The 20,947-nt window shown below is 43.5% G+C and overlaps 1 protein-coding gene across 1 annotated transcript in view; it reads left to right on the forward strand.

The window, feature by feature from the left end:
• Window positions 1-3,168: 3,168 nt before the first annotated feature.
• Window positions 3,169-20,947, forward strand: part of LOC115177526 (activating signal cointegrator 1 complex subunit 3-like) — a 50,312-nt gene continuing 32,533 nt past the window's right edge. Inside the window, exons 1-7 of the mRNA XM_029738400.1 lie at window positions 3,169-3,243; window positions 3,812-3,947; window positions 4,147-4,156; window positions 5,075-5,225; window positions 7,305-7,479; window positions 7,700-8,098; window positions 15,219-15,336. Of these exons, the coding sequence (XP_029594260.1) occupies window positions 7,378-7,479; window positions 7,700-8,098; window positions 15,219-15,336 (619 nt within the window). The 5' untranslated portion in view covers window positions 3,169-3,243; window positions 3,812-3,947; window positions 4,147-4,156; window positions 5,075-5,225; window positions 7,305-7,377. The remainder of the gene's footprint in view (window positions 3,244-3,811; window positions 3,948-4,146; window positions 4,157-5,074; window positions 5,226-7,304; window positions 7,480-7,699; window positions 8,099-15,218; window positions 15,337-20,947) is intronic.

A 20,947-nucleotide genomic window follows, 5' to 3' on the forward strand; every position in this document is an offset into this window, starting at 1 on the left:
TAGGATGATCTATGTTCTGTGGATAAGACTGGTTCATATCCAAAGTTAAGGAGAGATTAGAATGTGTGACTCCCTGTAGCCTGACCCTTCCCAGGCATATTCATCAATGACCCGCCGGACAAAGATTACCATTACATTAAACACACATCAAACAATATACATTAACAGGCTACAATATTGTGTTAAATATGATTATTAACCAGATTATGAATATTTAGCACTTCTTCTCATTTTAAATCCTCAGAGATTTTCCATAACATAGCGGGAATGGATAATAGGGGGTATAATTTAGCATATGATTATCATTGCTGGACCCATCTCGGTATGTGCCCAGACAGACAAATAGCCCCATCCTATTGGCTTCAACATGCTGCCTCTGTTTTGGCTAAGTTTCACAGCAGATGGCATGAGGCGTGACATTATCAAATTAACATCAAATATCACCACAGCTACCAGTAAGGAATATTACATCTCATACGTTTCCTGTAGTAACTGAATAAACAATAAAGGCTTGGGCCTTTATCTAGGCCTACATAACTTTGCTAATATTAATGCAGGTCACATTGATATTATTAACCCTCACAGTAAATGAAGATGTATGTAAAGACAGACTACAAGTTAACACAAGTTAACGCAAGTTTGATTTGACCATTAAGTGATCAATTATGATCCAATTATGTGATCCAATCAGGCAGATAGGCCTGAGATGAGATGCAGTGTTGACCCTGAGGCTTATTTGTTGCAAACACATGTAGGCCTGTGGCACAATCTGTCATTTCAGCAGCCTGACCCTGCCATATTGATTGGTAAACTTTATTTAGCAGGCCTATGTGGCATTTCTAGAATTCATGAGAAAAATTCCGATTTTATGTAAAGACACTGTACAGCTTACACGCAGCTGTTCGGAGCATGCTAGATAGCTAATTAGCACGTGGTCTCCCGACTCTTTTCCGTAAACAAGCGCTGTAACATAGAGATATGACACCAACCCTAGCAATGTAACTTTAGTTTTTTGAAAATGCTTTCTCACTGACATGAAAGATAAGATAATGCTTCCAAAACCGTACAGCAAGCGACGCGTGTTAATATTCAGATTGAGTATCTGGCCTCTTAACAAAACTCCCTGTACAGAAGACATCTTCGTCCAACAACTCTTATATGTAATCGAGTGTCATGATCAAGGGCTAATCCATGCCCTGTAGAGAAGAAACACCTATTCCTAAGTAATTAATTAACTAAGTCTAATGTTCCTCTCTCTACACAATATGACAGTGTAACAATCTTGCTTTCCGTCCCTCTCCTTGTCCCAACCTGGGTTTGAACCAGGAACCCTCTGAACACAACAACTACCTCCCACGAAGCACTGTTCCCTACAGTATCGTTCCACAAAAGCCGTGGCCCTTGCAGAGCAATGAAAACAACTTCTTCAAGGTCTCAGAGCGAATGACATCACCAATTGAAACACTACTAGTGTGCACTGCTAACTAGCTAGCCATTTCACACCGGTTACACCAAAGATTATGGATATTCTGACAAGATCCTGCCTATTCCTCTCTTTGCATTGGCGGATAAATCTCATTATTTTAATACATTTTTGAATATTCGATAACGGTTGTTGACATCAACCACCTGTATTCAATTGAGAGAGATACTATGGTACTCACCTCATGCCGTGAACATGCATAGCCATCTTGAGACAACTCTGATATAAAGCGTTTTTTTACAAAATGTCACTTGTCCTACTTACAGTGCATTCGGAAAGTATTCAGACCCCTTGACTTTTTCCACATGTTGTTACGTTATTCTTACTCCAAAATTGATTAAATAGTTTTTTTCCCCTCATCAATCTACACACAATACCCCATAATGACAAAGCAAAAACTGGATTTTAGACATTTTTGTTGCATCATTCATGTGGGGGCAACATGTTTACTGTTGCCTTGTTATTACATGTATTTAGGCCTACATCAACTATTTATAAGAAAAACAATTATATGTTTAATACAGTGAAACACTGAAACAAGATTGTTTGTTATCGCCTTTGAACTCACTTCAAAGTAGGACCTAGTTCCCACCAGGGTTCAAACCAAGTATGGGGGGAATTTATGAGCAGAATTATGAGCAGTTTGGAATTTATTCCATTTAACTGTATAAGTAGCCTACTGCTGGGCTATAATAGAGCTCATCAGCTTGCAGTCATAATCTATGAGCAGAATTAATGTTTTACCTCAATTAGCCACGAAATCCCTAGTTTGAAAGCGACTGTTTTCTGGAAGCTGTGTGGTGCCATTTTTCCTACATTTACCCCCACATGGGCCAGCCCCCTAGCAATTTGAGTTTCAGCCAATGAGCTTCAGCCCTTCGCCACATCTAGCAAGTGGCACACACAGTAGAGCGAGAGAGAGCAAAGTGGTGCACATATCTGCACATTTGTGACATAGTACACCATTTTCAGGGACCACTTTTGGCTCGTGGGCACTACTTTTAGAACTACTGGCTAAAAAGTATACACAAGTACAGGAGAATATCTTTAACACCGGTTTAGGTGATTTTATATGTATACGTGCTTGTTTTGATTACATACTGTAAATGCTTCAAAATTCACAAAAGTTAAGCTAGCTGATGAAAATTTCTCATAGAACAAAACGTATAGGATCTCCTAAATCTGTGTTTACCACAGAGATAATTTTGCTAGTTGGAACAAGGAAACGTTTCCTACAACCAGTCAGCAAGTTAGAAATTTCAGCGTTTCCTAGTTTCTGACTAGCACCTGAACACGCATATGAGCCAACCTTGGACCCACAGACCAGTGATCATCACTGATTAATAAACTCATAGTCAGAAAGCTGTAATACATTCTTATATTATTCCCCTACTCCAGGGGTTCCCAGACTTTTCCACGCAAGGACCCTTTTCACACCCCCAAAAATTATACCTGTGAACAAATATATTTTCACAAATGAAAGGAGTTAGTTATCAATATCTTTGATGATACTGTAGGCAAAGATAATTGTCATAAATACCTGTAGTTCGCTGATTTCTCTCTCACAAATCGATTACTGCTGGCTTGCTTCTTTTATCGATTAATATAGATATTGTAGTCCTTTCCATGTCTACAGGCTACAAGTATTTATACGCGTACTACAATACCCACTACTCCACCTTTGACAGAACATCTGACGTAAACGCTTCTGAAAGTGTAGAAACGTGAGTATTAAGTCCTTGCTGTCGTTACGAGTACAGGTATAAATTATCCTTACACACTTTGTTCGTATTATTGTGATGACGTACCACACTGTCCTGCATTTGTGGCCACTGTATCGGGCGTCGTGGCAAATTGAAGCAGTTAACGTTAGCTAACTCAAGTCTCTCCATTTGGTCTATCTCCCACTGTGCTAAGCTAGCTAGTTAGCTCACGTTAACTATTCTATTCATATTAACAAAATCACGTTGTTGACATTGAGATTACAGCATTTCTTTCAAAGACTCATTTTGGCAAGAGGCTGTATTTTTATTAGCCACGACATGCATTGTGAGCTGAGCTAGCTAACTAAGTGATGATGCTAGCCAGAGTTTACTAACGTTAGCTAGCTGTCAGTGGAGTTGACATGCTGACTGTCAGACCAAGCATTTAGTTACGTTACCTAAATTGGTTACCCAACACTTCAGTTATGTGACAACATCTATGTAAGCTTATCTTCCAATTGAAAACAAATCAAGCCTCTTTGTTGGTGGTGAGGGAAAAATGTATTGTTTTGTTTACTCCGCTATTGATTTTATAGCGTATGTGTGAATATTTTGTTACTTTCAGATCAGAGATAGACTGTGTTTGGTAGCATCTTATGGACCACAGAGTGGTGGGCAACCAATGTCTCCTCACCGGCGCCCTGCGCTCCTTTACTGTCAGCAGGCAGGAAGACCTCTCTGAAGAAGTATATGATCTGAAGGTAAGGCTAACCTAAAGCAAGATACTTTACAGACCATATCCGACTAACCATGGTAGTCGGCTGTACCAGCACCAAAACTCCAGTATTTTTCCTGAAAAGCTTGTTATCTATATTTTTAAATATGGAGCCAATTTGTTTTCATCACTTATGCCCATGATCAAAACTCTTTTTCTCATTGCTCTCTTTTGAACCTCTGCAGAAGCCATTTGGTGAGAAATAGGTTTGGAACATTGAATTGCAATAAAATCTCAGTATGGTATTGGCACCTAAGTATATTGATATCGTATCTTGAGGTCCCTAGCAATTCACAGCCCTGCTTTATTATACGAGGGAGGTGGAGCTGATTACACATGTATGTGTATTAAGCTAATTGAGGAGGATGCTTTGGGCTGTTGTGAACACAGGCTACTTGTAGTGCTTTTTCACTCACTTCCCTCCTTGATATCGCTTTCTCCAGCTCTCTCCCATTTACCATGCTACCTCTCTTTTCCTGTTATCATCTTTAATCCGCTCTCTCTCCCATCTCAAAATATATTCTAATCTTTGCCTCTCCCTCTATTCCCCTAATTTCTCCTCTCTCATTCTGATCTGGGGCTTGTTAAGTTGTTGGTGTGTATTGAGATACTCTGCTTAGGAGGAAATTGGGCCTGGTCCTCAGACCACCACCTCTGGCCCTGTTCTCCCAGAGCTAAATCCTCCACAGTGTGAAAACTGCTGCTTGAGGGAAAAGAGGGACTAATGAGGGTCGCTGGGAGATTATCAGAGCTCCAGTTAAAATTCTTTAGTTTTAGAGGACATGGAAGTGCTGATTGTAATAAAGGCATGGTGTTAATACTGCTGCCGGCCCTCCTTGCACTGAACCCCCTGACCTGATGAGCACTAATACCCAATGCTAAAGGAAAGGCTTATTTCACAGTCGCTCGCTATGCAAGGAAGTTGGCGTATGCTGCTGCGCTATATCTTTGAGTTCTGAAAAGGACTTAGAGTTACCCTCTGCTGTGTGTTTTGTGTGTGATAGAGAGGGATATGCAGAGAGAGGTCACTGTGTGCATCCAATATCAGACTCCGTAGTTTCATGATAATTCTGTGTGACTTTATGCCCTTGCTGTCTGTTTGTCTTATGTTAGACCAAGCGTCTGAAAAGGCAGGGGCTGTTCTCCAGAGAGGGCCTGACATGGCAGAAGATAGTCCAGTTCTTCACTCAGCACCTGGAGAAATCTGAGCAGCAGGCTGCAGCACAGGAGCTGAAGAGCATCCTACAGGCTGCCAAGCAGATGGGTATTCAACTCGCTGGACTGGCAGGGATGCGCTTTGTCATACAGCACCATTCTAATGTTATGTTATCTGTGAGGCTAAATAGGCAGTGTTTTCTCTAGGACTTTTCCAATCAGTGGTGGCAAAGAGTTGTTTTGTAGACACCATCTGAAATGTAATTTTCTCTTAAAAGCATTATAACCTTTAGACCAGCTTATGTTGCATGGCAGTTTTAAATAGGCTGAATCATGGAGTTGCCCATCCAATGGAGCGCCGCTGCTAAATTAATGTAGGGTAAACACTGATAGGTTATCAACTCATTGGCCTGGATGATATACACTCTAAGCCAGGAGTGTCAAACTCATTTTGCCCTGGGGGCTGCATTTGGTCTTTACTGAGGTCCGAAGGGCCGCACTTAAATGTATTATATTTCCTCGCTGTCAAAATGTGCAATAGTCCTCTATCGCCCCACAACGGCATTCAGGTGTCCTGATGTGACTTATAATTAGATTAGATGCAAATCCCCCACAATTCCTCCAGAAGTTGTACAGCGGTGCAACACAGGGCCTTCTCCTACTGCGCTTATTACAATTCTGATCCTGCCTGTTGGGGGATCACACACAGACACACACACACCCCTCGGTCCCCCTAACCCCACTGCATTCCTGACAGATATCAGTGGAGTGCAGCGGACAGTGGACTCCCTCCGTGTGGAGCACCTCTGTAGTGTACAGGAAGAGACTGAGGCCTGACACACGAGAAGGCATCTTTGAGGCTCTCTCAATTTGTCTTTCCTCGATTCCTCACGTCCCTTCTCACCTCCTTCTCAAAACACATTAGAGGAAAACATCCAAGGTTCCTCCCCTCTGACCTTCTCCTCCAACTAGTTTTGAGAAGGTGACGAGGAGAATCAAGGGAAGACAAATTGAGAACATGCCTGGGGTTCTAACAGCAGGTGTGTGTGTGTGTGTGTGTGTGTGGAGGATCAAGAGCTCAGGACAGCTAGTGGAGGCTGACTGCCCTGGGGGTGTGTCTCTGTCCAATGGCTCATGTGTATCAGGCCAGGGTCAGTGTCTCTGATAGATGAATAATATAGTGTAGACCTTGATGCATGTTCCTTAGCTGAGGTGTTTTAGTAGAGAATGTCAGGATGTTGTCAGAAAAATAAGAGTACAGTACATTCTAACAATAGACACATGCAGTAGGTCACTGAAACCATGTTGTGCAGGCAGGATTTCTACTTTGAAATGCTGTCTAAGAGCTCACCAAGAGAAACATGATGTCCTACCTACCTTCTTGAAACCCTGTGAAAAAGACTATTTTGTTTTATTTATTTGCTTTCTGTTCACCACTACTCTTTTTTTTATCATCATTGAAAGGCTAAAGAGCCTTCCGCGATAATAAACACGTATTTGGGATATTTCTAAATGTTCTTGACCATGCAATTTTGGTCCTTTTAATGTGCCCTTAGCCTGTCTGTCTACCTAGAGCGTAGAGAATAAAGTAAAGCTCCAGAACCCACAGAATGACGATGAAAAGCCCATCGTGCCCTGGCATACACAGTGGAGAGGGAGACGCTTTTAGGCCATTTTAATTGGCTTAAATCCTTTTCATTTGTTTCTCTCTGCCTCTCTAAGTATCACCCTTTATCTCTCGCTCTCTCTCTTTTTCCCCTCTCTCTCCCTCTCATCTCTTTTGGACAATTAGTCCTGATTCCCTTGATTAAACAGAGCTCTAAATGAGCTACGGTGGGAGGACACGTGTCTTTTAGAAAGTGCTCTTTTTTATCTTTCATTTCTCCGATGAGCAGTGCTAGACAATGCTAGCCTTTTACTGCTTGGAACATACAGCATACAGCAGTGCAGCAAGAAATGTCACATTTCTGTAGCCACTAGCCAGCTAGATATCACTAATGGTAATAGTAAATGGTAGTGGGTTTTCTGATAATCACAATGATCATCATCAGTGTCAGCATATTTGTGACGCTGATGGCAGCCCGTATTGCCTCGGTTGAAGAGTGGGACTGAAGAAACTGGGCTCACAATAAATGATGATGGTATCTAGCTAACTAAATATCTGATTGTTTCCCCATGTCTCTGGCAGTGGGGACAGAGCATGGCCAGGACACCATTGAGTGCTGCTGTCTTCCTGTTTGAGACGTTCCACAACAAGGACCATGTCGGTCACGACGAGGGCCATCAAGCAGATGTTCGGCCCCTTCCTCTCCTCGGCAGCCGACACCTCCTGTGCTGCTGTGGCCCCTCTGGGAGAGTCCCAGGTGGGGGGGAGTCTAATTTGGTATTCGGTTACAACTGAAATACTCAAATCAAATTTTATTAAAATACTATGACTATATATAGGCCTACTTAAAATAAGATATTAAAAAAGTAACTTTTTGGTTTATACATTTTCTTCCTAGTGTTTTATTATTCTACCATATTTTTCTTAGAATATATTTATAATGCTCTATTATTTGTTTATTTATTCATGTTTTACAGGTGGAGGAGTTTGTTAGTTCCCAGAGCTCCTGTCGTGCCCCTCAGCGCGGCTCGTCCTTTGGACGCAACATCACCTTCTCCTATGACTGCTACACCCTGGACCCGCAGGAGGCCCTGGCCTGGGCGGGGGGCCCTGAGGACGAGGCCCCTGGTCGAGGCCTGGACTTCCACAGCTTCCTCAACAACCATCAAGGCCTCCGGGGTAATGGTTTAGAGGCGGATGGAGGCAGGCTAAGCCCGGGAGGGGCTCAGAGCTCTGGGGTTGGGACCATCCTGAGGGGGGAGGTGGAGAAGTACCTGAACGGAGGCAACATGATCTCCTCCAGCCCTGAGGAACTGTGCGCCACTCTGTTTGAGATGCTGGCCTCTACCAAGAGTGACGACGAGCTGCAGAATGAGGTGAGCAGCACCCTCTCACACCACTTTTACAATTTTCACACTACATTTAACATTTACATGTAAGTCATTTAGCAGACGCTCTTATCCAGAGCGACTAATGTGCTGACCCAAACCTCACTGTTATTCCTTGACCTTAGGCAGCTGGCCTCTGGGGTTTAAATCCCGGTTCAGATCACATCCACATTGGACCTCGTCTCCACTGCAGGTCAACCTTGGCCTTTAGTGTGTGGGTGTGAGGTTGACGTGGTACGTGTCTGGAGAGGTTTGGAGAGATCTGGAGAGCTGACCTTGTAGGAGAGGAGGAAGATCTTACTGCTTCTCCAGGGAGGCCCCATCCCATAGGAAGGCTGCAGTATGCCTGACATACACACCAGGATAAAGGCTGCAGTATGCCTGACGTACACACCAGGGTAAAGGCTGCAGTATGCCTGACGTACACACCAGGGTAAAGGCTGCAGTATGCCTGACGTACACACCAGGGTAAAGGCTGCAGTATGTCTGACGTACACACCAGGGTAAAGGCTGCAGTATGCCTGACGTACACACCAGGGTAAAGGCTGCAGTATGCCTGACGTACACACCAGGGTAAAGGCTGCAGTATGCCTGACGTACACACCAGGGTAAAGGCTGCAGTATGCCTGACGTACACACCAGGGTAAAGGCTGCAGTATGCCTGACGTACACACCAGGGTAAAGGCTGCAGTATGCCTGACGTACACACCAGGGTAAAGGCTGCAGTATGCCTGACGTACACACCAGGGTAAAGGCTGCAGTATGCCTGACGTACACACCAGGGTAAAGGCTGCAGTATGCCTGACGTACACACCAGGGTAAAGGCTGCAGTATGCCTGACGTACACACCAGGGTAAAGGCTGCAGTATGTCTGACGTACACACCAGGGTAAAGGCTGCAGTATGCCTGACGTACACACCAGGGTAAAGGCTGCAGTATGCCTGACGTACACACCAGGGTAAAGGCTGCAGTATGCCTGACGTACACACCAGGGTAAAGGCTGCAGTATGCCTGACGTACACACCAGGGTAAAGGCTGCAGTATGCCTGACGTACACAATAAGTGAAACAGTGTTCAGGTTTAATATCTGAGATTCTCAGGTTTTTAGAGGGTGGAAAGACCTTGGGTTGAGTGTATGTGGAAAGGATTTGCACAGTTACCAATGAATCAAGACTAGCTAGAAGAACTGGGCTAGAAGTACTGGGCAACAACAGGCAATTAAGGCAGCACTTAGTCTGTGCTGAGCCATGGTGTTATTGAGACATGTAGTTCACTTCTTCCACAAGAAAATAACACACTCACAGAGGGAGAGATGCCAGGTTGTGACAGAGGAAGGATGGATTGATGAGGCTCTGGGCAGAGCTCCCATCTCTTATACAGGTGCTTCATTTAAAGTCCTCTCTCTCCCTCGCTCCTTCTGCAGCCCACAAAAACACAAGGTCGCCACACACATTCATTCATATAATTTATTAGTGGCTCTCTGTTTCGCTTATTCTCCTCAACCCCTTCTATCCAGCATCCAGTCTAGAAGAGGTGTGTGTCTGCGTGCTTGTCTGTTAGCGGTTAAAGGTCAGGGTTAGAGTGCCCCTTAGGCCACATGCTCTGTAGGCCACATGCTGAGACCTCTGGCAATGAGATTTCATCCATAACTTTCACTTATGAATTAGACAGTGCCTCATTCTGTCCTCTTGAGTCCCTCTCCCTCCCTTCTCTTTCCTTCTCTCCACAGCAGAGTGTAGGTTTTACTAATACCTGAGTCTACATTATCTTCTAATGTTCTTCACGTAGCTGACATTTGGAAGCCAACTCTCCTACTGACATCTTTAGATGTGGAGTGCCCTTTGTGTGTGTGCACTCCACACACCTCTCTGCGCGTGACTCCAAATTCAACGCCAAAGTTTAAAGGCTCTGTACTCTGTACCATTACTTGTGACAGAGGATAAACCCCCGCTTTTTATTTTATTTTATTACCTCTCATTTGTACCCCTGGAATGATGACATTTGCTGCAATAGCAGTGGCTTGAGAAAGAAAGCTTGATTTTAATGGTATGTTTTTGGTGGTTGTGAAAAGAGCTGAAGCTCCATTAAAACACAGGGATATAGACTCTTGAGTTATTATATTCATAGTTTTGACCGCTGTAAGACCTACTGTATGCAGGTGTGCTGCTTGTATGGCAGTCTCATTCAACATTTGTATTATAACCAGTGATCTATGTGGACACTGATAGTTGCCTTGCATCCTGAAAGCTTGTTGTAGCCTATGCATTTTCTAGAACAATCTATGGTTCACAGTTCACCTAATGTCTCAGCCTCATCCAGGCTTAAAGGTAAAAAAAAGCCTTCAGGGTGGTTAGGTCTGTGAGCTCCTTCCTTCTGAGGGGAAAACTGTCTCTCGCTCCCAGCGGACTCCTCTGTCCTCCTCACCTTCCCTTTCAGGCTGAGAGGATCCAATGAACTTCAAGGACAGAATTCATGCGTGCCCCCCAAAAAATATATTTTCTCTGGGCAGCAGGTGAAAAACAGACCAACAATAACAACACAGTCCCAGGGTCATTTCACCTCCAAAAAGCACAAGGTTTTCGACACCCACCACCTTGTTCTGAAATCGTTTCTGTTGTAAGAAACAGAAGGTTACAGATAATTTTATGATATCCAATTGGTAGTTAGTCTTGTCCCATCGCGGAAACTCCCGTACGGACTCGGGAAAGGCGAAGTTCGAGAGTCATGCCTCCTCAGAAACACGACCCTGCCAAGCCGCACTGCTTCTTGACACACTGCTCACTTAACCTGGAAGACAGCCGCACCAATGTGTCGGAGGAAACACCGTACAGCTGGCGACCTGAAGTCAGAGTGCATGCGCCTGGCCGCCACAAGGAGTCCCTAGAGCGTGAGATGGGACAAGGACATCCCAGTCGGTCAAACCCTCCCCTAACCCGGACAACACTGGGCCAATAATGCGCCGCCTCATGGGTCTCTCGGTCGCGGCCGGCTGTGACATAGCCTGGGATCGAACTCGGGTCTGTAGTGACGCCTTAGACCGCTGCGCCACTCGGGAGGCCCCCTGCAACATTATTTTGTTGAAATATAATTTGATCTCTGAGAAATTAAGCTAATTGATTGCACCCAAATTCAGTAAATGTAGTACATAACGTCCGATTTGGACCCCAATTTTTTTTTAACAATGAGTAAGACATGAGGATTCCAAAGAAATTGTCAAAAGCCCCCCCCCCGACCCCCATGCCAAATCTTATCTGTTTCTAACGACAGAAATTATTTCAGAACAATCAGAGATTGTGGGTGTCATTGCTTTCTGAAATGACATGGAATGACCCTCCAGTCACTGAGAGGGAAAGGACTTTGAAGACAGAGAATACAACCAAGACCCAGCACACAGAAACAAAGACTGCCCTTCACAAAGGAGGGTGGCTGACCTGTCACCTGACATCATCAAAGTGCGTCTGTTGTTTGGCTCCCTTACCGCGGTGGCTAACCAAGTCCCCAGAGAGGATGTGGAAAAGCAAAAGAGCAAAGCCTCTCTTTCCATCCAACTATCCATCCATTTATCCATCTGCAGACTGAAAAGCATGAATTGAATGATCAGTTTTGTATTGTATTTTAGCTTCAAAAAGAATAATGCAGGATAAAAATTTGGGAATATATTCAAGAATGCTCATATCTTCTAATGCCAGGTACCGTAATTTCCGGACTATTAAGCGCACCTGAATATAAGCCGCACCCACTGAATTTAAAAAATATATATTATTTTGAACATAAATAAGCCGCACATGTCTATAAGCCGCAGGTGCCTACCGGTACATTTAAACAAATTAACTTTACACAGGCTTTAACGAAACACGGCTTGTAACAAAAATAAATAGGCTTTAACGAAACACGGCTTGTAACAAAAAATTTGCAGTAAGCTTTAGTTGTCTTTTTGCACTGAGTCAATTCCTCACCCTGCTGTTTCCAACGTCTTATCATCGACTCATTAAGACCAAGCTCCCGTGCAGCAGCTCTATTTCCTTTTCCAACAGCCAGATCAATCGCCTTCAACTTGAAAGCTGCATCATATGCATTTCTCCGTGTCTTTGCCCTGATGAGGGTGACAAAATGACTACCGTAATCAGAATGATGGGAAGTTTGAGAGCGCTCGATTTAATCTAAACAAAAAAGTTGTTTGACCTTAACCCGTTCGGCAATTTCATTGGTCTAATGAAAGCTTCATGCCCCCAAAAAACTGAGCAAGGTCACAGAATGTGTTTTTTTTGGAAAAAAAAAAATTGAAAGCGGGAAAAATCCATACATTGTTTAAGCCGCGAGGATCAAAGCCTGGGAAAAAAGTTGCGACTTATAGTCCGGAATTTACGGTACTATGTGGGTTTTGATGTTGTCTCATTGAGTAAGGTTACATGCACATAAACGATATCCCTAATAATCATGTTTACATGGACACATCTGAAATCAGGCTTCCTGATGGGACTTAAATAAATGCAGAAAATCAACAATCAAAATAAACATTCTACCACAAGGCCATGTTATTTTTGTGAAGCCTGATTGAGTTTGGACGTATATAGTTTGTATTTCTAAGATGCTTACTTTGTTTTTCCTAACTCACTTCACTCGTGTATAAGAGGGAGGCTTGTGCTACCGGTGCTGGCACATGTGCAGATCAATTACACCGCTGGAACACGGATTAAGCTGTTTACATGCCCTAATAATTCCAGATTGCTTAGGAAACTAGGTGTTTTATTCGGCGTGTGCTTACTTCAATTTAGACCTTACTCTGATTTAAGATAAGCTTGCATAATCTGCCTGCTGACATATTCAGTTTAATATCATATTGAGTTGCACCCCCTTTTGCCCTCAGAACAGCCTCAATTCGTCAGGTCATGGACTCTACAAAGTGTCGAAGGCGTTCCACAGGGATGCTGGCCCATGTTGACTCCAATGCTTCCCACAGTTGTGTCCAGTTGGCTGGATGTCCTTTGGGTGGTGGACCATTCTTGATACACAGGAAACTGTTGAGTGTGAAAAACCCAGCAGCGTTACAGTTCTTGACATACTCTAACTGGTGCGCCTGGCACCTACTACCATACCCCGTTCAAAGGCACTTCAATCTTTTGTCTTGCCCATTCATTCTCTGAATCACACACATACACAATCCATGTCTCAAGACTTAAAAATCTTAAACCTGTCTCCTCCCCTTCATGTACACTGATTGGATTGGATTTAACATGTGACATCAATAAGGGATCATGGCTTTCAACTGGTCAGTCTATATAATGGAAAGAGCAGGTGTTCCCGACTGGCGCAGCGGTCTAAGGCACTGCATCTCAGTGCAAGAGGCGTCACTACAGTCCCTGGTTTGAATCCAGGCAGTATCACATCCGGCCGTGATTGGGAGTCTCATAGGGCGGCACACAATTGGCCCAGCGTTGTCTGGGTTTGACCGGGGTAGGCCGTCATTGTAAATAAGAATTTGTTCTTAACTGACTTGCCTAGCTAAATAAAGGTTACATTTATGTAACTGTGCATTATGTACACTGTGCATGTAAACATACTCATTGTGTCTGTTGCACACAGCATTTCCACCCCCTATGGTTAATACTGTATGTTTCTCTCCTGTGCTAGCCAGCTCCTTGCTCAGTGATCGCTTCCCTCCCAGTCAGGTTTACTGTTGTTTTGCTGTCCCCAGCCAGCTAAGTGCCAGGTGGCTGTGTTTGGGGGGCTAAGCGGCACAGCATTATTCTGTCTCAGGCCCAGACTTACTTTGGGCATGGTAATTACCAGGTGCTCATTCTTGGCACTGAATGCGTGTGTTTGGAGGGGAGGATGGAGGTTGAACCATAGGATGTGTTTGTTTACTGCTTTAGTGTTTTTGGCTTAAGCACACCAGCTGATGTCTCCCCCTCTCTTTTTCTCTCTCTGCTCCTCTCTCTCTTTTTCTCTCTCTCTGCTCCTCTCTCTCTCTTTGTTTCTCTCATCTGTCTCCTCTCTGTTCCTCTCTCTCTTTGTATCTCTCACCTGTCTCCTCTCTGCTCCTCTCTGTCCCTCTCTCTCTTTGTATCTCTCATCTGTCTCCTCTCTGCTCCTCTCTCTCTCTTTGTATCTCTCACCTGTCTCCTCTCTGCTCCTCTCTGTCCCTCTCTCTCTTTGTATCTCTCACCTGTCTCCTCTCTGCTCCTCTCTCTCTCTCTTTGTATCTCTCATCTGTCTCCTCTCTGCTCCTCTCTCTCTCTCTTTATCTCTCATCTGTCTCCTCTCTGCTCCTCTCTCTCTCTTTATCTCTCATCTGTCTCCTCTCTGCTCCTCTCTCTCTCTCTTTGTATCTCTCATCTGTCTCCTCTCTGCTCCTCTCTCTCTCTCTTTATCTCTCATCTGTCTCCTCTCTGCTCCTCTCTCTCTCTCTTTATCTCTCATCTGTCTCCTCTCTGCTCCTCTCTCTCTCTCTTTATCTCTCATCTGTCTCCTCTCTGCTCCTCTCTCTCTCTCTTTATCTCTCATCTGTCTCCTCTCTGCTCCTCTCTCTCTCTCTTTGTATCTCTCATCTGTCTCCTCTCTGCTCCTCTCTCTCTCTCTTTGTATCTCTCATCTGTCTCCTCTCTGCTCCTCTCTCTCTCTCTTTGTATCTCTCATCTGTCTCCTCTCTGCTCCTCTCTCTCTCTTTGTATCTCTCATCTGTCTCCTCTCTGCTCCTCTCTCTCTCTCTTTGTATCTCTCATCTGTCTCCTCTCTGCTCCTCTCTCTCTCTCTCTTTGTATCTCTCATCTGTCTCCTCTCTGCTCCTCTCTCTCTTTGTATCTCTCATCTGTCTCCTCTCTGCTCCTCTCTCTCTCTCTCTTTGTATCTCTCATCTGTCTCCTCTCTGCTCCTCTCTCTCTCTCTCTTTGTATCTCTCATCTGTCTCCTCTCTGCTCCTCTCTCTCTCTCTCTTTGTATCTCTCATCTGTCTCCTCTCTGCTCCTCTCTCTCTCTCTCTTTGTATCTCTCATCTGTCTCCTCTCTGCTCCCCTCTCTCTCTCTCTCTTTGTATCTCTCATCTGTCTCCTCTCTGCTCCTCTCTATCTATCCATCTATCCATCTATCTATCCCTCTACCTCTACTCCAGCTGTTTGAACTGCTGGGCCCAGAGGGATTTGAGATGATCTCTGTTCTCTTCCAGAGAAGGTCTTCCGTCGTGGATTCTCTCCTTTCCATCCCTGCAGACAGGATCAACTACCCACCAGGTGAGTCAGACCACACCCCCTGCACCAGAGGCATCCAGGTCATCTCCATAGAAACCAGAGATCCACCACACTCTCGGAGAGCAGTGGGGTAGAGCATCGTTGAGGAATTAAACTGTAGATAATTGGTTTGAAATTCAAAGTCTACCTACCTAGACAAATCTACTGATTCCAACATTCATCATTGAAAAAAAATTAAATGATCAAATAAATAAATATTTTGCCTGTCACGACCCCTCATTTGGAGGACGACTTTTTATTTATTTACCCCCAACCTTCATCATTGTCAGAGTTCTCAAGGGAAGGAGAGGGTGTGGTCAGAAATATAGGAGGAGGAGAGGGTGATGTATGATAGGGTCACTAAGGTCGACTCTTGGCTATGCATTTCTCAGCGGGGTCATGACCTTTAACACCTGGTCCATGTTTGGATGTTAATCCCTACAACACAAACAGCACAGTCCAGCTCCAACAACCCTTAAAGATCTATCTGAGGGTTTGATGTACCAATCAATATTAGACTCTGTAAATCTTTGATGGTGTCCAGGACTCTAGTACAGAGAGGTACAGTATGAAATGCAGTGTCCCTGTCTCTTTGTCATGGGTGAAGGTTGGTAAAGCTGTAGCCTACTAAGACATACCATTACAAATACTTCCCTACTGCTATTCAAGATGGAAAATGTTAATTTTATGTACATTTCACATAACTGTGAAAAGGCTATTCACCATCCTCTCTACCCAAAGGTTCAACATTCCACCATAACTTATATTCTGTTCTATACCTTTTCTCCCTCCCTCCCTCCCTCCCACATTGTTCTCTCATTTCTTTGTTCCCATCACCTACCCCTCAGGTCTGTTTTGGAGCTGTGTATTGCTCTCGTGTTCTGCATGATTGTCAAACGGCTCAATACACTGAAAAGCTATTACCTAAAGATAGCCCATTAAGCTTAGCTCAGTCCTTCATTATTTCTCTAGGTTTTGGGCGAGGAGGTTGGGGGGTTGGGGGAGGTAATGCACCATGATCCATTTATATCCAAGATAGTCATCTCCAGCACTAGACCAGTCCCTCTCTTTTTGCCCCTCTTGCCTTCCACTACTTCACACAAATCAGAGAAAATGTAGCAAAGTAGGATTTCGCTCTATAGACAAATACCTGGCTTATGCCTTGTATAGTATTACTGTCCTCACAATGACATCTGGAAGGGGACTGTGGCTCTGTCTCCGTCCTTTAGTACGTTCGTCACACACAATATCTCAGACAGCACTGGCCCGATTCTGGCTAAACTTTGGTGAGTGATGCATCTTGCCATAGAGATCCGGCACGTACACAATTACACTGAAATTCCTAACTTTGAACAAGCATGTCTCCTGTCCCGTTTGAGCTACTATCATGGAATGAGGTGTTGTTATATGCATCCCCTCATGAGCAACACGTTTCTATAAGCTCTGCCCGTTAGTTTTTCTGCTAACTAGACATTTTGTCCCCCACCAAACCAACATTTGAACAAGCATAGCTTCTGCCCCGTTTGACCAACAGTCATGTCATTTTGGACACGTAAACATCTTCTCATTAGAAACAAGTTTCCCATAATTACCAATGTAATTTTGGTACTTACAAATGAAATGTCTTCCCACACAACATATGTTGGAATAATTGACACAGGGAGGAGCGCCACATCATTTGTGGGGGACCACATGTTTACTGTAGACTTGTTATAATACTGAGGGGTGGCATTGTCCCTTAGCCTGGTCCTACATCTGTTTCTGCTGTCTAGCCAACTCCTATGATCAGTGTCCAGCACAAACGGATCTGGGACCAGGCTAGTACCAGAGAATACACTGACTTGGTTGGTGCGGAAGCGTTCTCCTCCCCTGTACTAGGATATGTGTCCTGCTGTAACGTAGCTATGCTGATCTGCTCCTTCCTCTGTATATACAGTAGCCTTTGTAGTTCAGTGAAGCATCCTCTCTACATTATACAGCCTCTGTATTGCTCTCCCCCTGTAGCTTGGAGCTGAGCTGACTGGCTCATATTAAGGCTGTTGCCCCTGTAGTCCACTGTTTCCCAGGTTTTGCCTACAGTACACTGACTAGTTTATATTGAAGTTACTTCCCCCATGGCCTGTAGCTGAATTCAGTCAGGGATTTCAGTCTGTATTTCCCCACAGCATGGAACTGATTCTACTGCATGTCATTGAAGCTCATCCCTGTGTAGCACAGTGAGCCCTGTGTAGCACAGTGAGCCCTGTGTAGCACAGTGAGCCCTGTGTAGCACAGTGAGCCCTGTGTAGCACAGTGAGCCCTGTGTAGCACAGTGAGCCCTGTGTAGCACAGTGAGCCCTGTGTAGCACAGTGAGCCCAGTGCCTGACTGTTTGTTATTTTTCATACACTGAACCCCATGCTGAGCTAGCAGTATCACTCCTCGTCTCTCCTGCTTTCTATCTCCTCTTTTTGGAGATGCTTTCTTCGCTTGGAGGCTAATAGTTGTTTTTTTACCCCTTAAAATGTGAACAAAGCTGCGAGTAGCTGAAGATGTGTGTGGGAGGATAAGGATGGATAATTTGTCATTGCTGGGGTTGTCGTCGGTTCCAAATCGTAGGCAGGCATCAAAGAAATTGAAAAATATATATATATTTATATAAAGCTGGAGTTTTAGTTTTTCCGAACGTTTCTTGAATATTTTTTAAAAATATTTGTATAGCCTAAGGGAATCATGTTATCTATTTGAGTCATTCATTTCCCACTAGTTTATTCAAATACATTTACAGCGGTGGTTGTGATACTGTAAATTAACCACCTAATTTTAAAAGCCCAGTTCAGTCAAAAAAGAGATTATCCTGCGTGTGTGTCAGAGAACACTGTGAAATTGTAAATGAGTTAATACACCAATGAGTTCCAAAGATCTCTGCCAATAACAGCTTGTTTTCAGTTTTCCCCTCTCCACTCAGACAACTCCCAGACAGTCCTAGCAAAATTCTAGCATGAGAAATTGCTCTTTGCTAAGAAGCTATTTTGTTTCTTTTTCACCACCATTTCCATTGTTTTCAATCACAGTAAGATAGTTAATTGTTACCCAGATATAATTTGATATTGAGCCAAAAAATGTCTGAATTGGACTTACACTCGTACCCGTACTCGTAGTCCTTTACACTCGTACCCGTACTCGTAGTCCTTTACACTCGTACCCGTACCCGTAGTCCTTTACACTCGTACCCGTACCCGTAGTCCTTTACACTCGTACCCGTACCCGTAGTCCTTTACACTCGTACCCGTACCCGTAGTCCTTTACACTCGTACCCGTAGTCCTTTACACTTGTACTCGTAGTCCTTTACACTCGTACCCGTACTCGTAGTCCTTTACACTCGTACTCGTAGTCCTTTACACTCGTACCCGTACTCGTAGTCCTTTACACTCGTACCCGTACTCGTAGTCCTTTACACTCGTACCCGTACTCGTAGTCCTTTACACTCGTACCCGTAGTCCTTTACACTTGTACTCGTAGTCCTTTACACTCGTACCCGTACTCGTAGTCCTTTACACTCGTACCCGTACTCGTAGTCCTTTACACTCGTACCCGTACTCGTAGTCCTTTACACTTGTACCCATCCACGGGTTGAAAATGGCACTGATAAATGCGTAAATTGGAACGCAGTGGCTGTACAGTAACATATGCTATACATGACGTCAGAGCTCTGTCTCTCTGCTTCACAGCGCTGTATGGATTGTAATGCTGAGCGATTAGGGCTTTTTCAGGTAGTTTCAGTTCGATTATTAAAACATAATCATGGTTTTCAGTTTGATTATAAAAAATCAAAATGCACTATGCATTATGTGGGTTGAATGCTGTGACAACACAGAATAAAGTTCTATGATGGTGGTGACTGCCCATTACTGCTTATCACTTATTAACCATCATTTATTCACATTACTTAAGTTTAATCAAATATTTCAGTTATGTTTATTACATTTGTTTTATTCGATGACTTTGTTTCATTCCAAGTCATCATCTCATCTCTATAGAGCTGCTGCCTATGCTCTCTGCCAAAATCACTATTTTAGTAGTTCTTCAAAGTAAATAAGGCATACTTTAATGACCGCTGAAACTATGTCACTTAGATAATGTATTTTCAGGTAGAGATACCTCGCGCAGTTGATCGTGCATTCTTCTCTCTGTTATTTAGCAGGTGTAAAAGAAACACAGACCAGACATGTAAGCGTACAATGGATTGTGGTCATTGTAGTTAATTACCAAGTTTTCTGCTGTAAACTATGTAGAATTTTGCCTTCCTACTACATCGCAGTTTGGGTTTGATCTGACTTATCTCTAGAAAAACTGTGCAATGTCCACATTGAGCTCACAGGAAAAACCTAAACGAAATGGAATAAAAATAATTTTACAGACATCTGTCAATTAGTTGTTTTAAAACAAAAAATATACACCATTTTGGTTAATCACGCGACGAGAAGTTGCCCCCATCCCTTCCAGTAATTGGCCAACTTTTGCACTTTTGTTGTCTGAGTGAGCAATATGCTGTACATTAGTATGACTCTATGTATTTTGAAAGATGAGACATTGAGAATTATAATAAATACAGCTTTGATGTTTAGGGTTAGTCTTACTGGTGTCCTACACATAACGAAAATACATTACAGACAAAAGACTAACATGTAGTGTGTGTGCATCTCTCAGTCACACATTAGGTCACATGGGGGAGAGGCATTGTGCTGTGAGGTGTTGCTTTATTTGTTTTTTGAAACCAGGTTTGCTGTTCACTTGCACTATATAAGATGGAAGGGAGTTCCATGCACTCATGGCTCTGTATAATAATGTACGTTTCTTTTAATTTGTTCTGGACCTGGGGACTGTGAAAAGACCGCTGGTGGCATGTCTGGTGGGGTAAGTGTGTGTGTGTGTCAGTGCTGTGTGTAAGTTGACTATGCAAACAATTTTGAATTTCCAACACATTGTTTCTTATTAAAATAAGTGACACAGTCAGTCTTTCCTCAACTCTTAGCCAAGAGAGACTGGCATCTATAGTATTAATATTAGCCCTCTGATTACAATGTAGAGCAAGAAGTTCTGCTCTGTTCTGGGCCAGCTGCAGCTTAACTAGGTCTTTCTTTGCAGCACTTGACCATATGACTGGACAATAATCAAGATAAGGTAAAACTAGAGCCTGCAGGACTTGCTTTGTGGAGCGTGGTGTCAACAAAGCAGAGCACCACTTTATTACGGATGTCATACAAGCAAGCCACTTCACATTTCCATATTATTCCATATTATACAACTCATGTAAACGTTTATGATCACTATGTTGGATGTAGTTACAAGATGACATGGCATCATACCCTTGGTTGTTCTGAACAGAATGAGCCTATGTTTGTCTATTGTGAAGAAAATTTGTTGGGGCACACACACTTGAATGACTTATTTTTATGTGCACCAGAATTCTGATTTGTTTTCCCTGAATTGCATTGTGAAAACCTAACTGTAAGATAATATTTTATAACTTAGCTAGTCATGTTGGCAATAGAACAAGCTTTCAAATGATGCCTTGTTTCAGGTTAACTGTTGTGTCCTCACCTTTGGTCTAATAGTTTTTCATAATCTTCAA

The sequence above is a fragment of the Salmo trutta genome, chromosome 37 (assembly GCF_901001165.1).
Source record: "Salmo trutta chromosome 37, fSalTru1.1, whole genome shotgun sequence".
In the NCBI taxonomy this organism is placed as follows: domain Eukaryota; kingdom Metazoa; phylum Chordata; class Actinopteri; order Salmoniformes; family Salmonidae; genus Salmo; species Salmo trutta.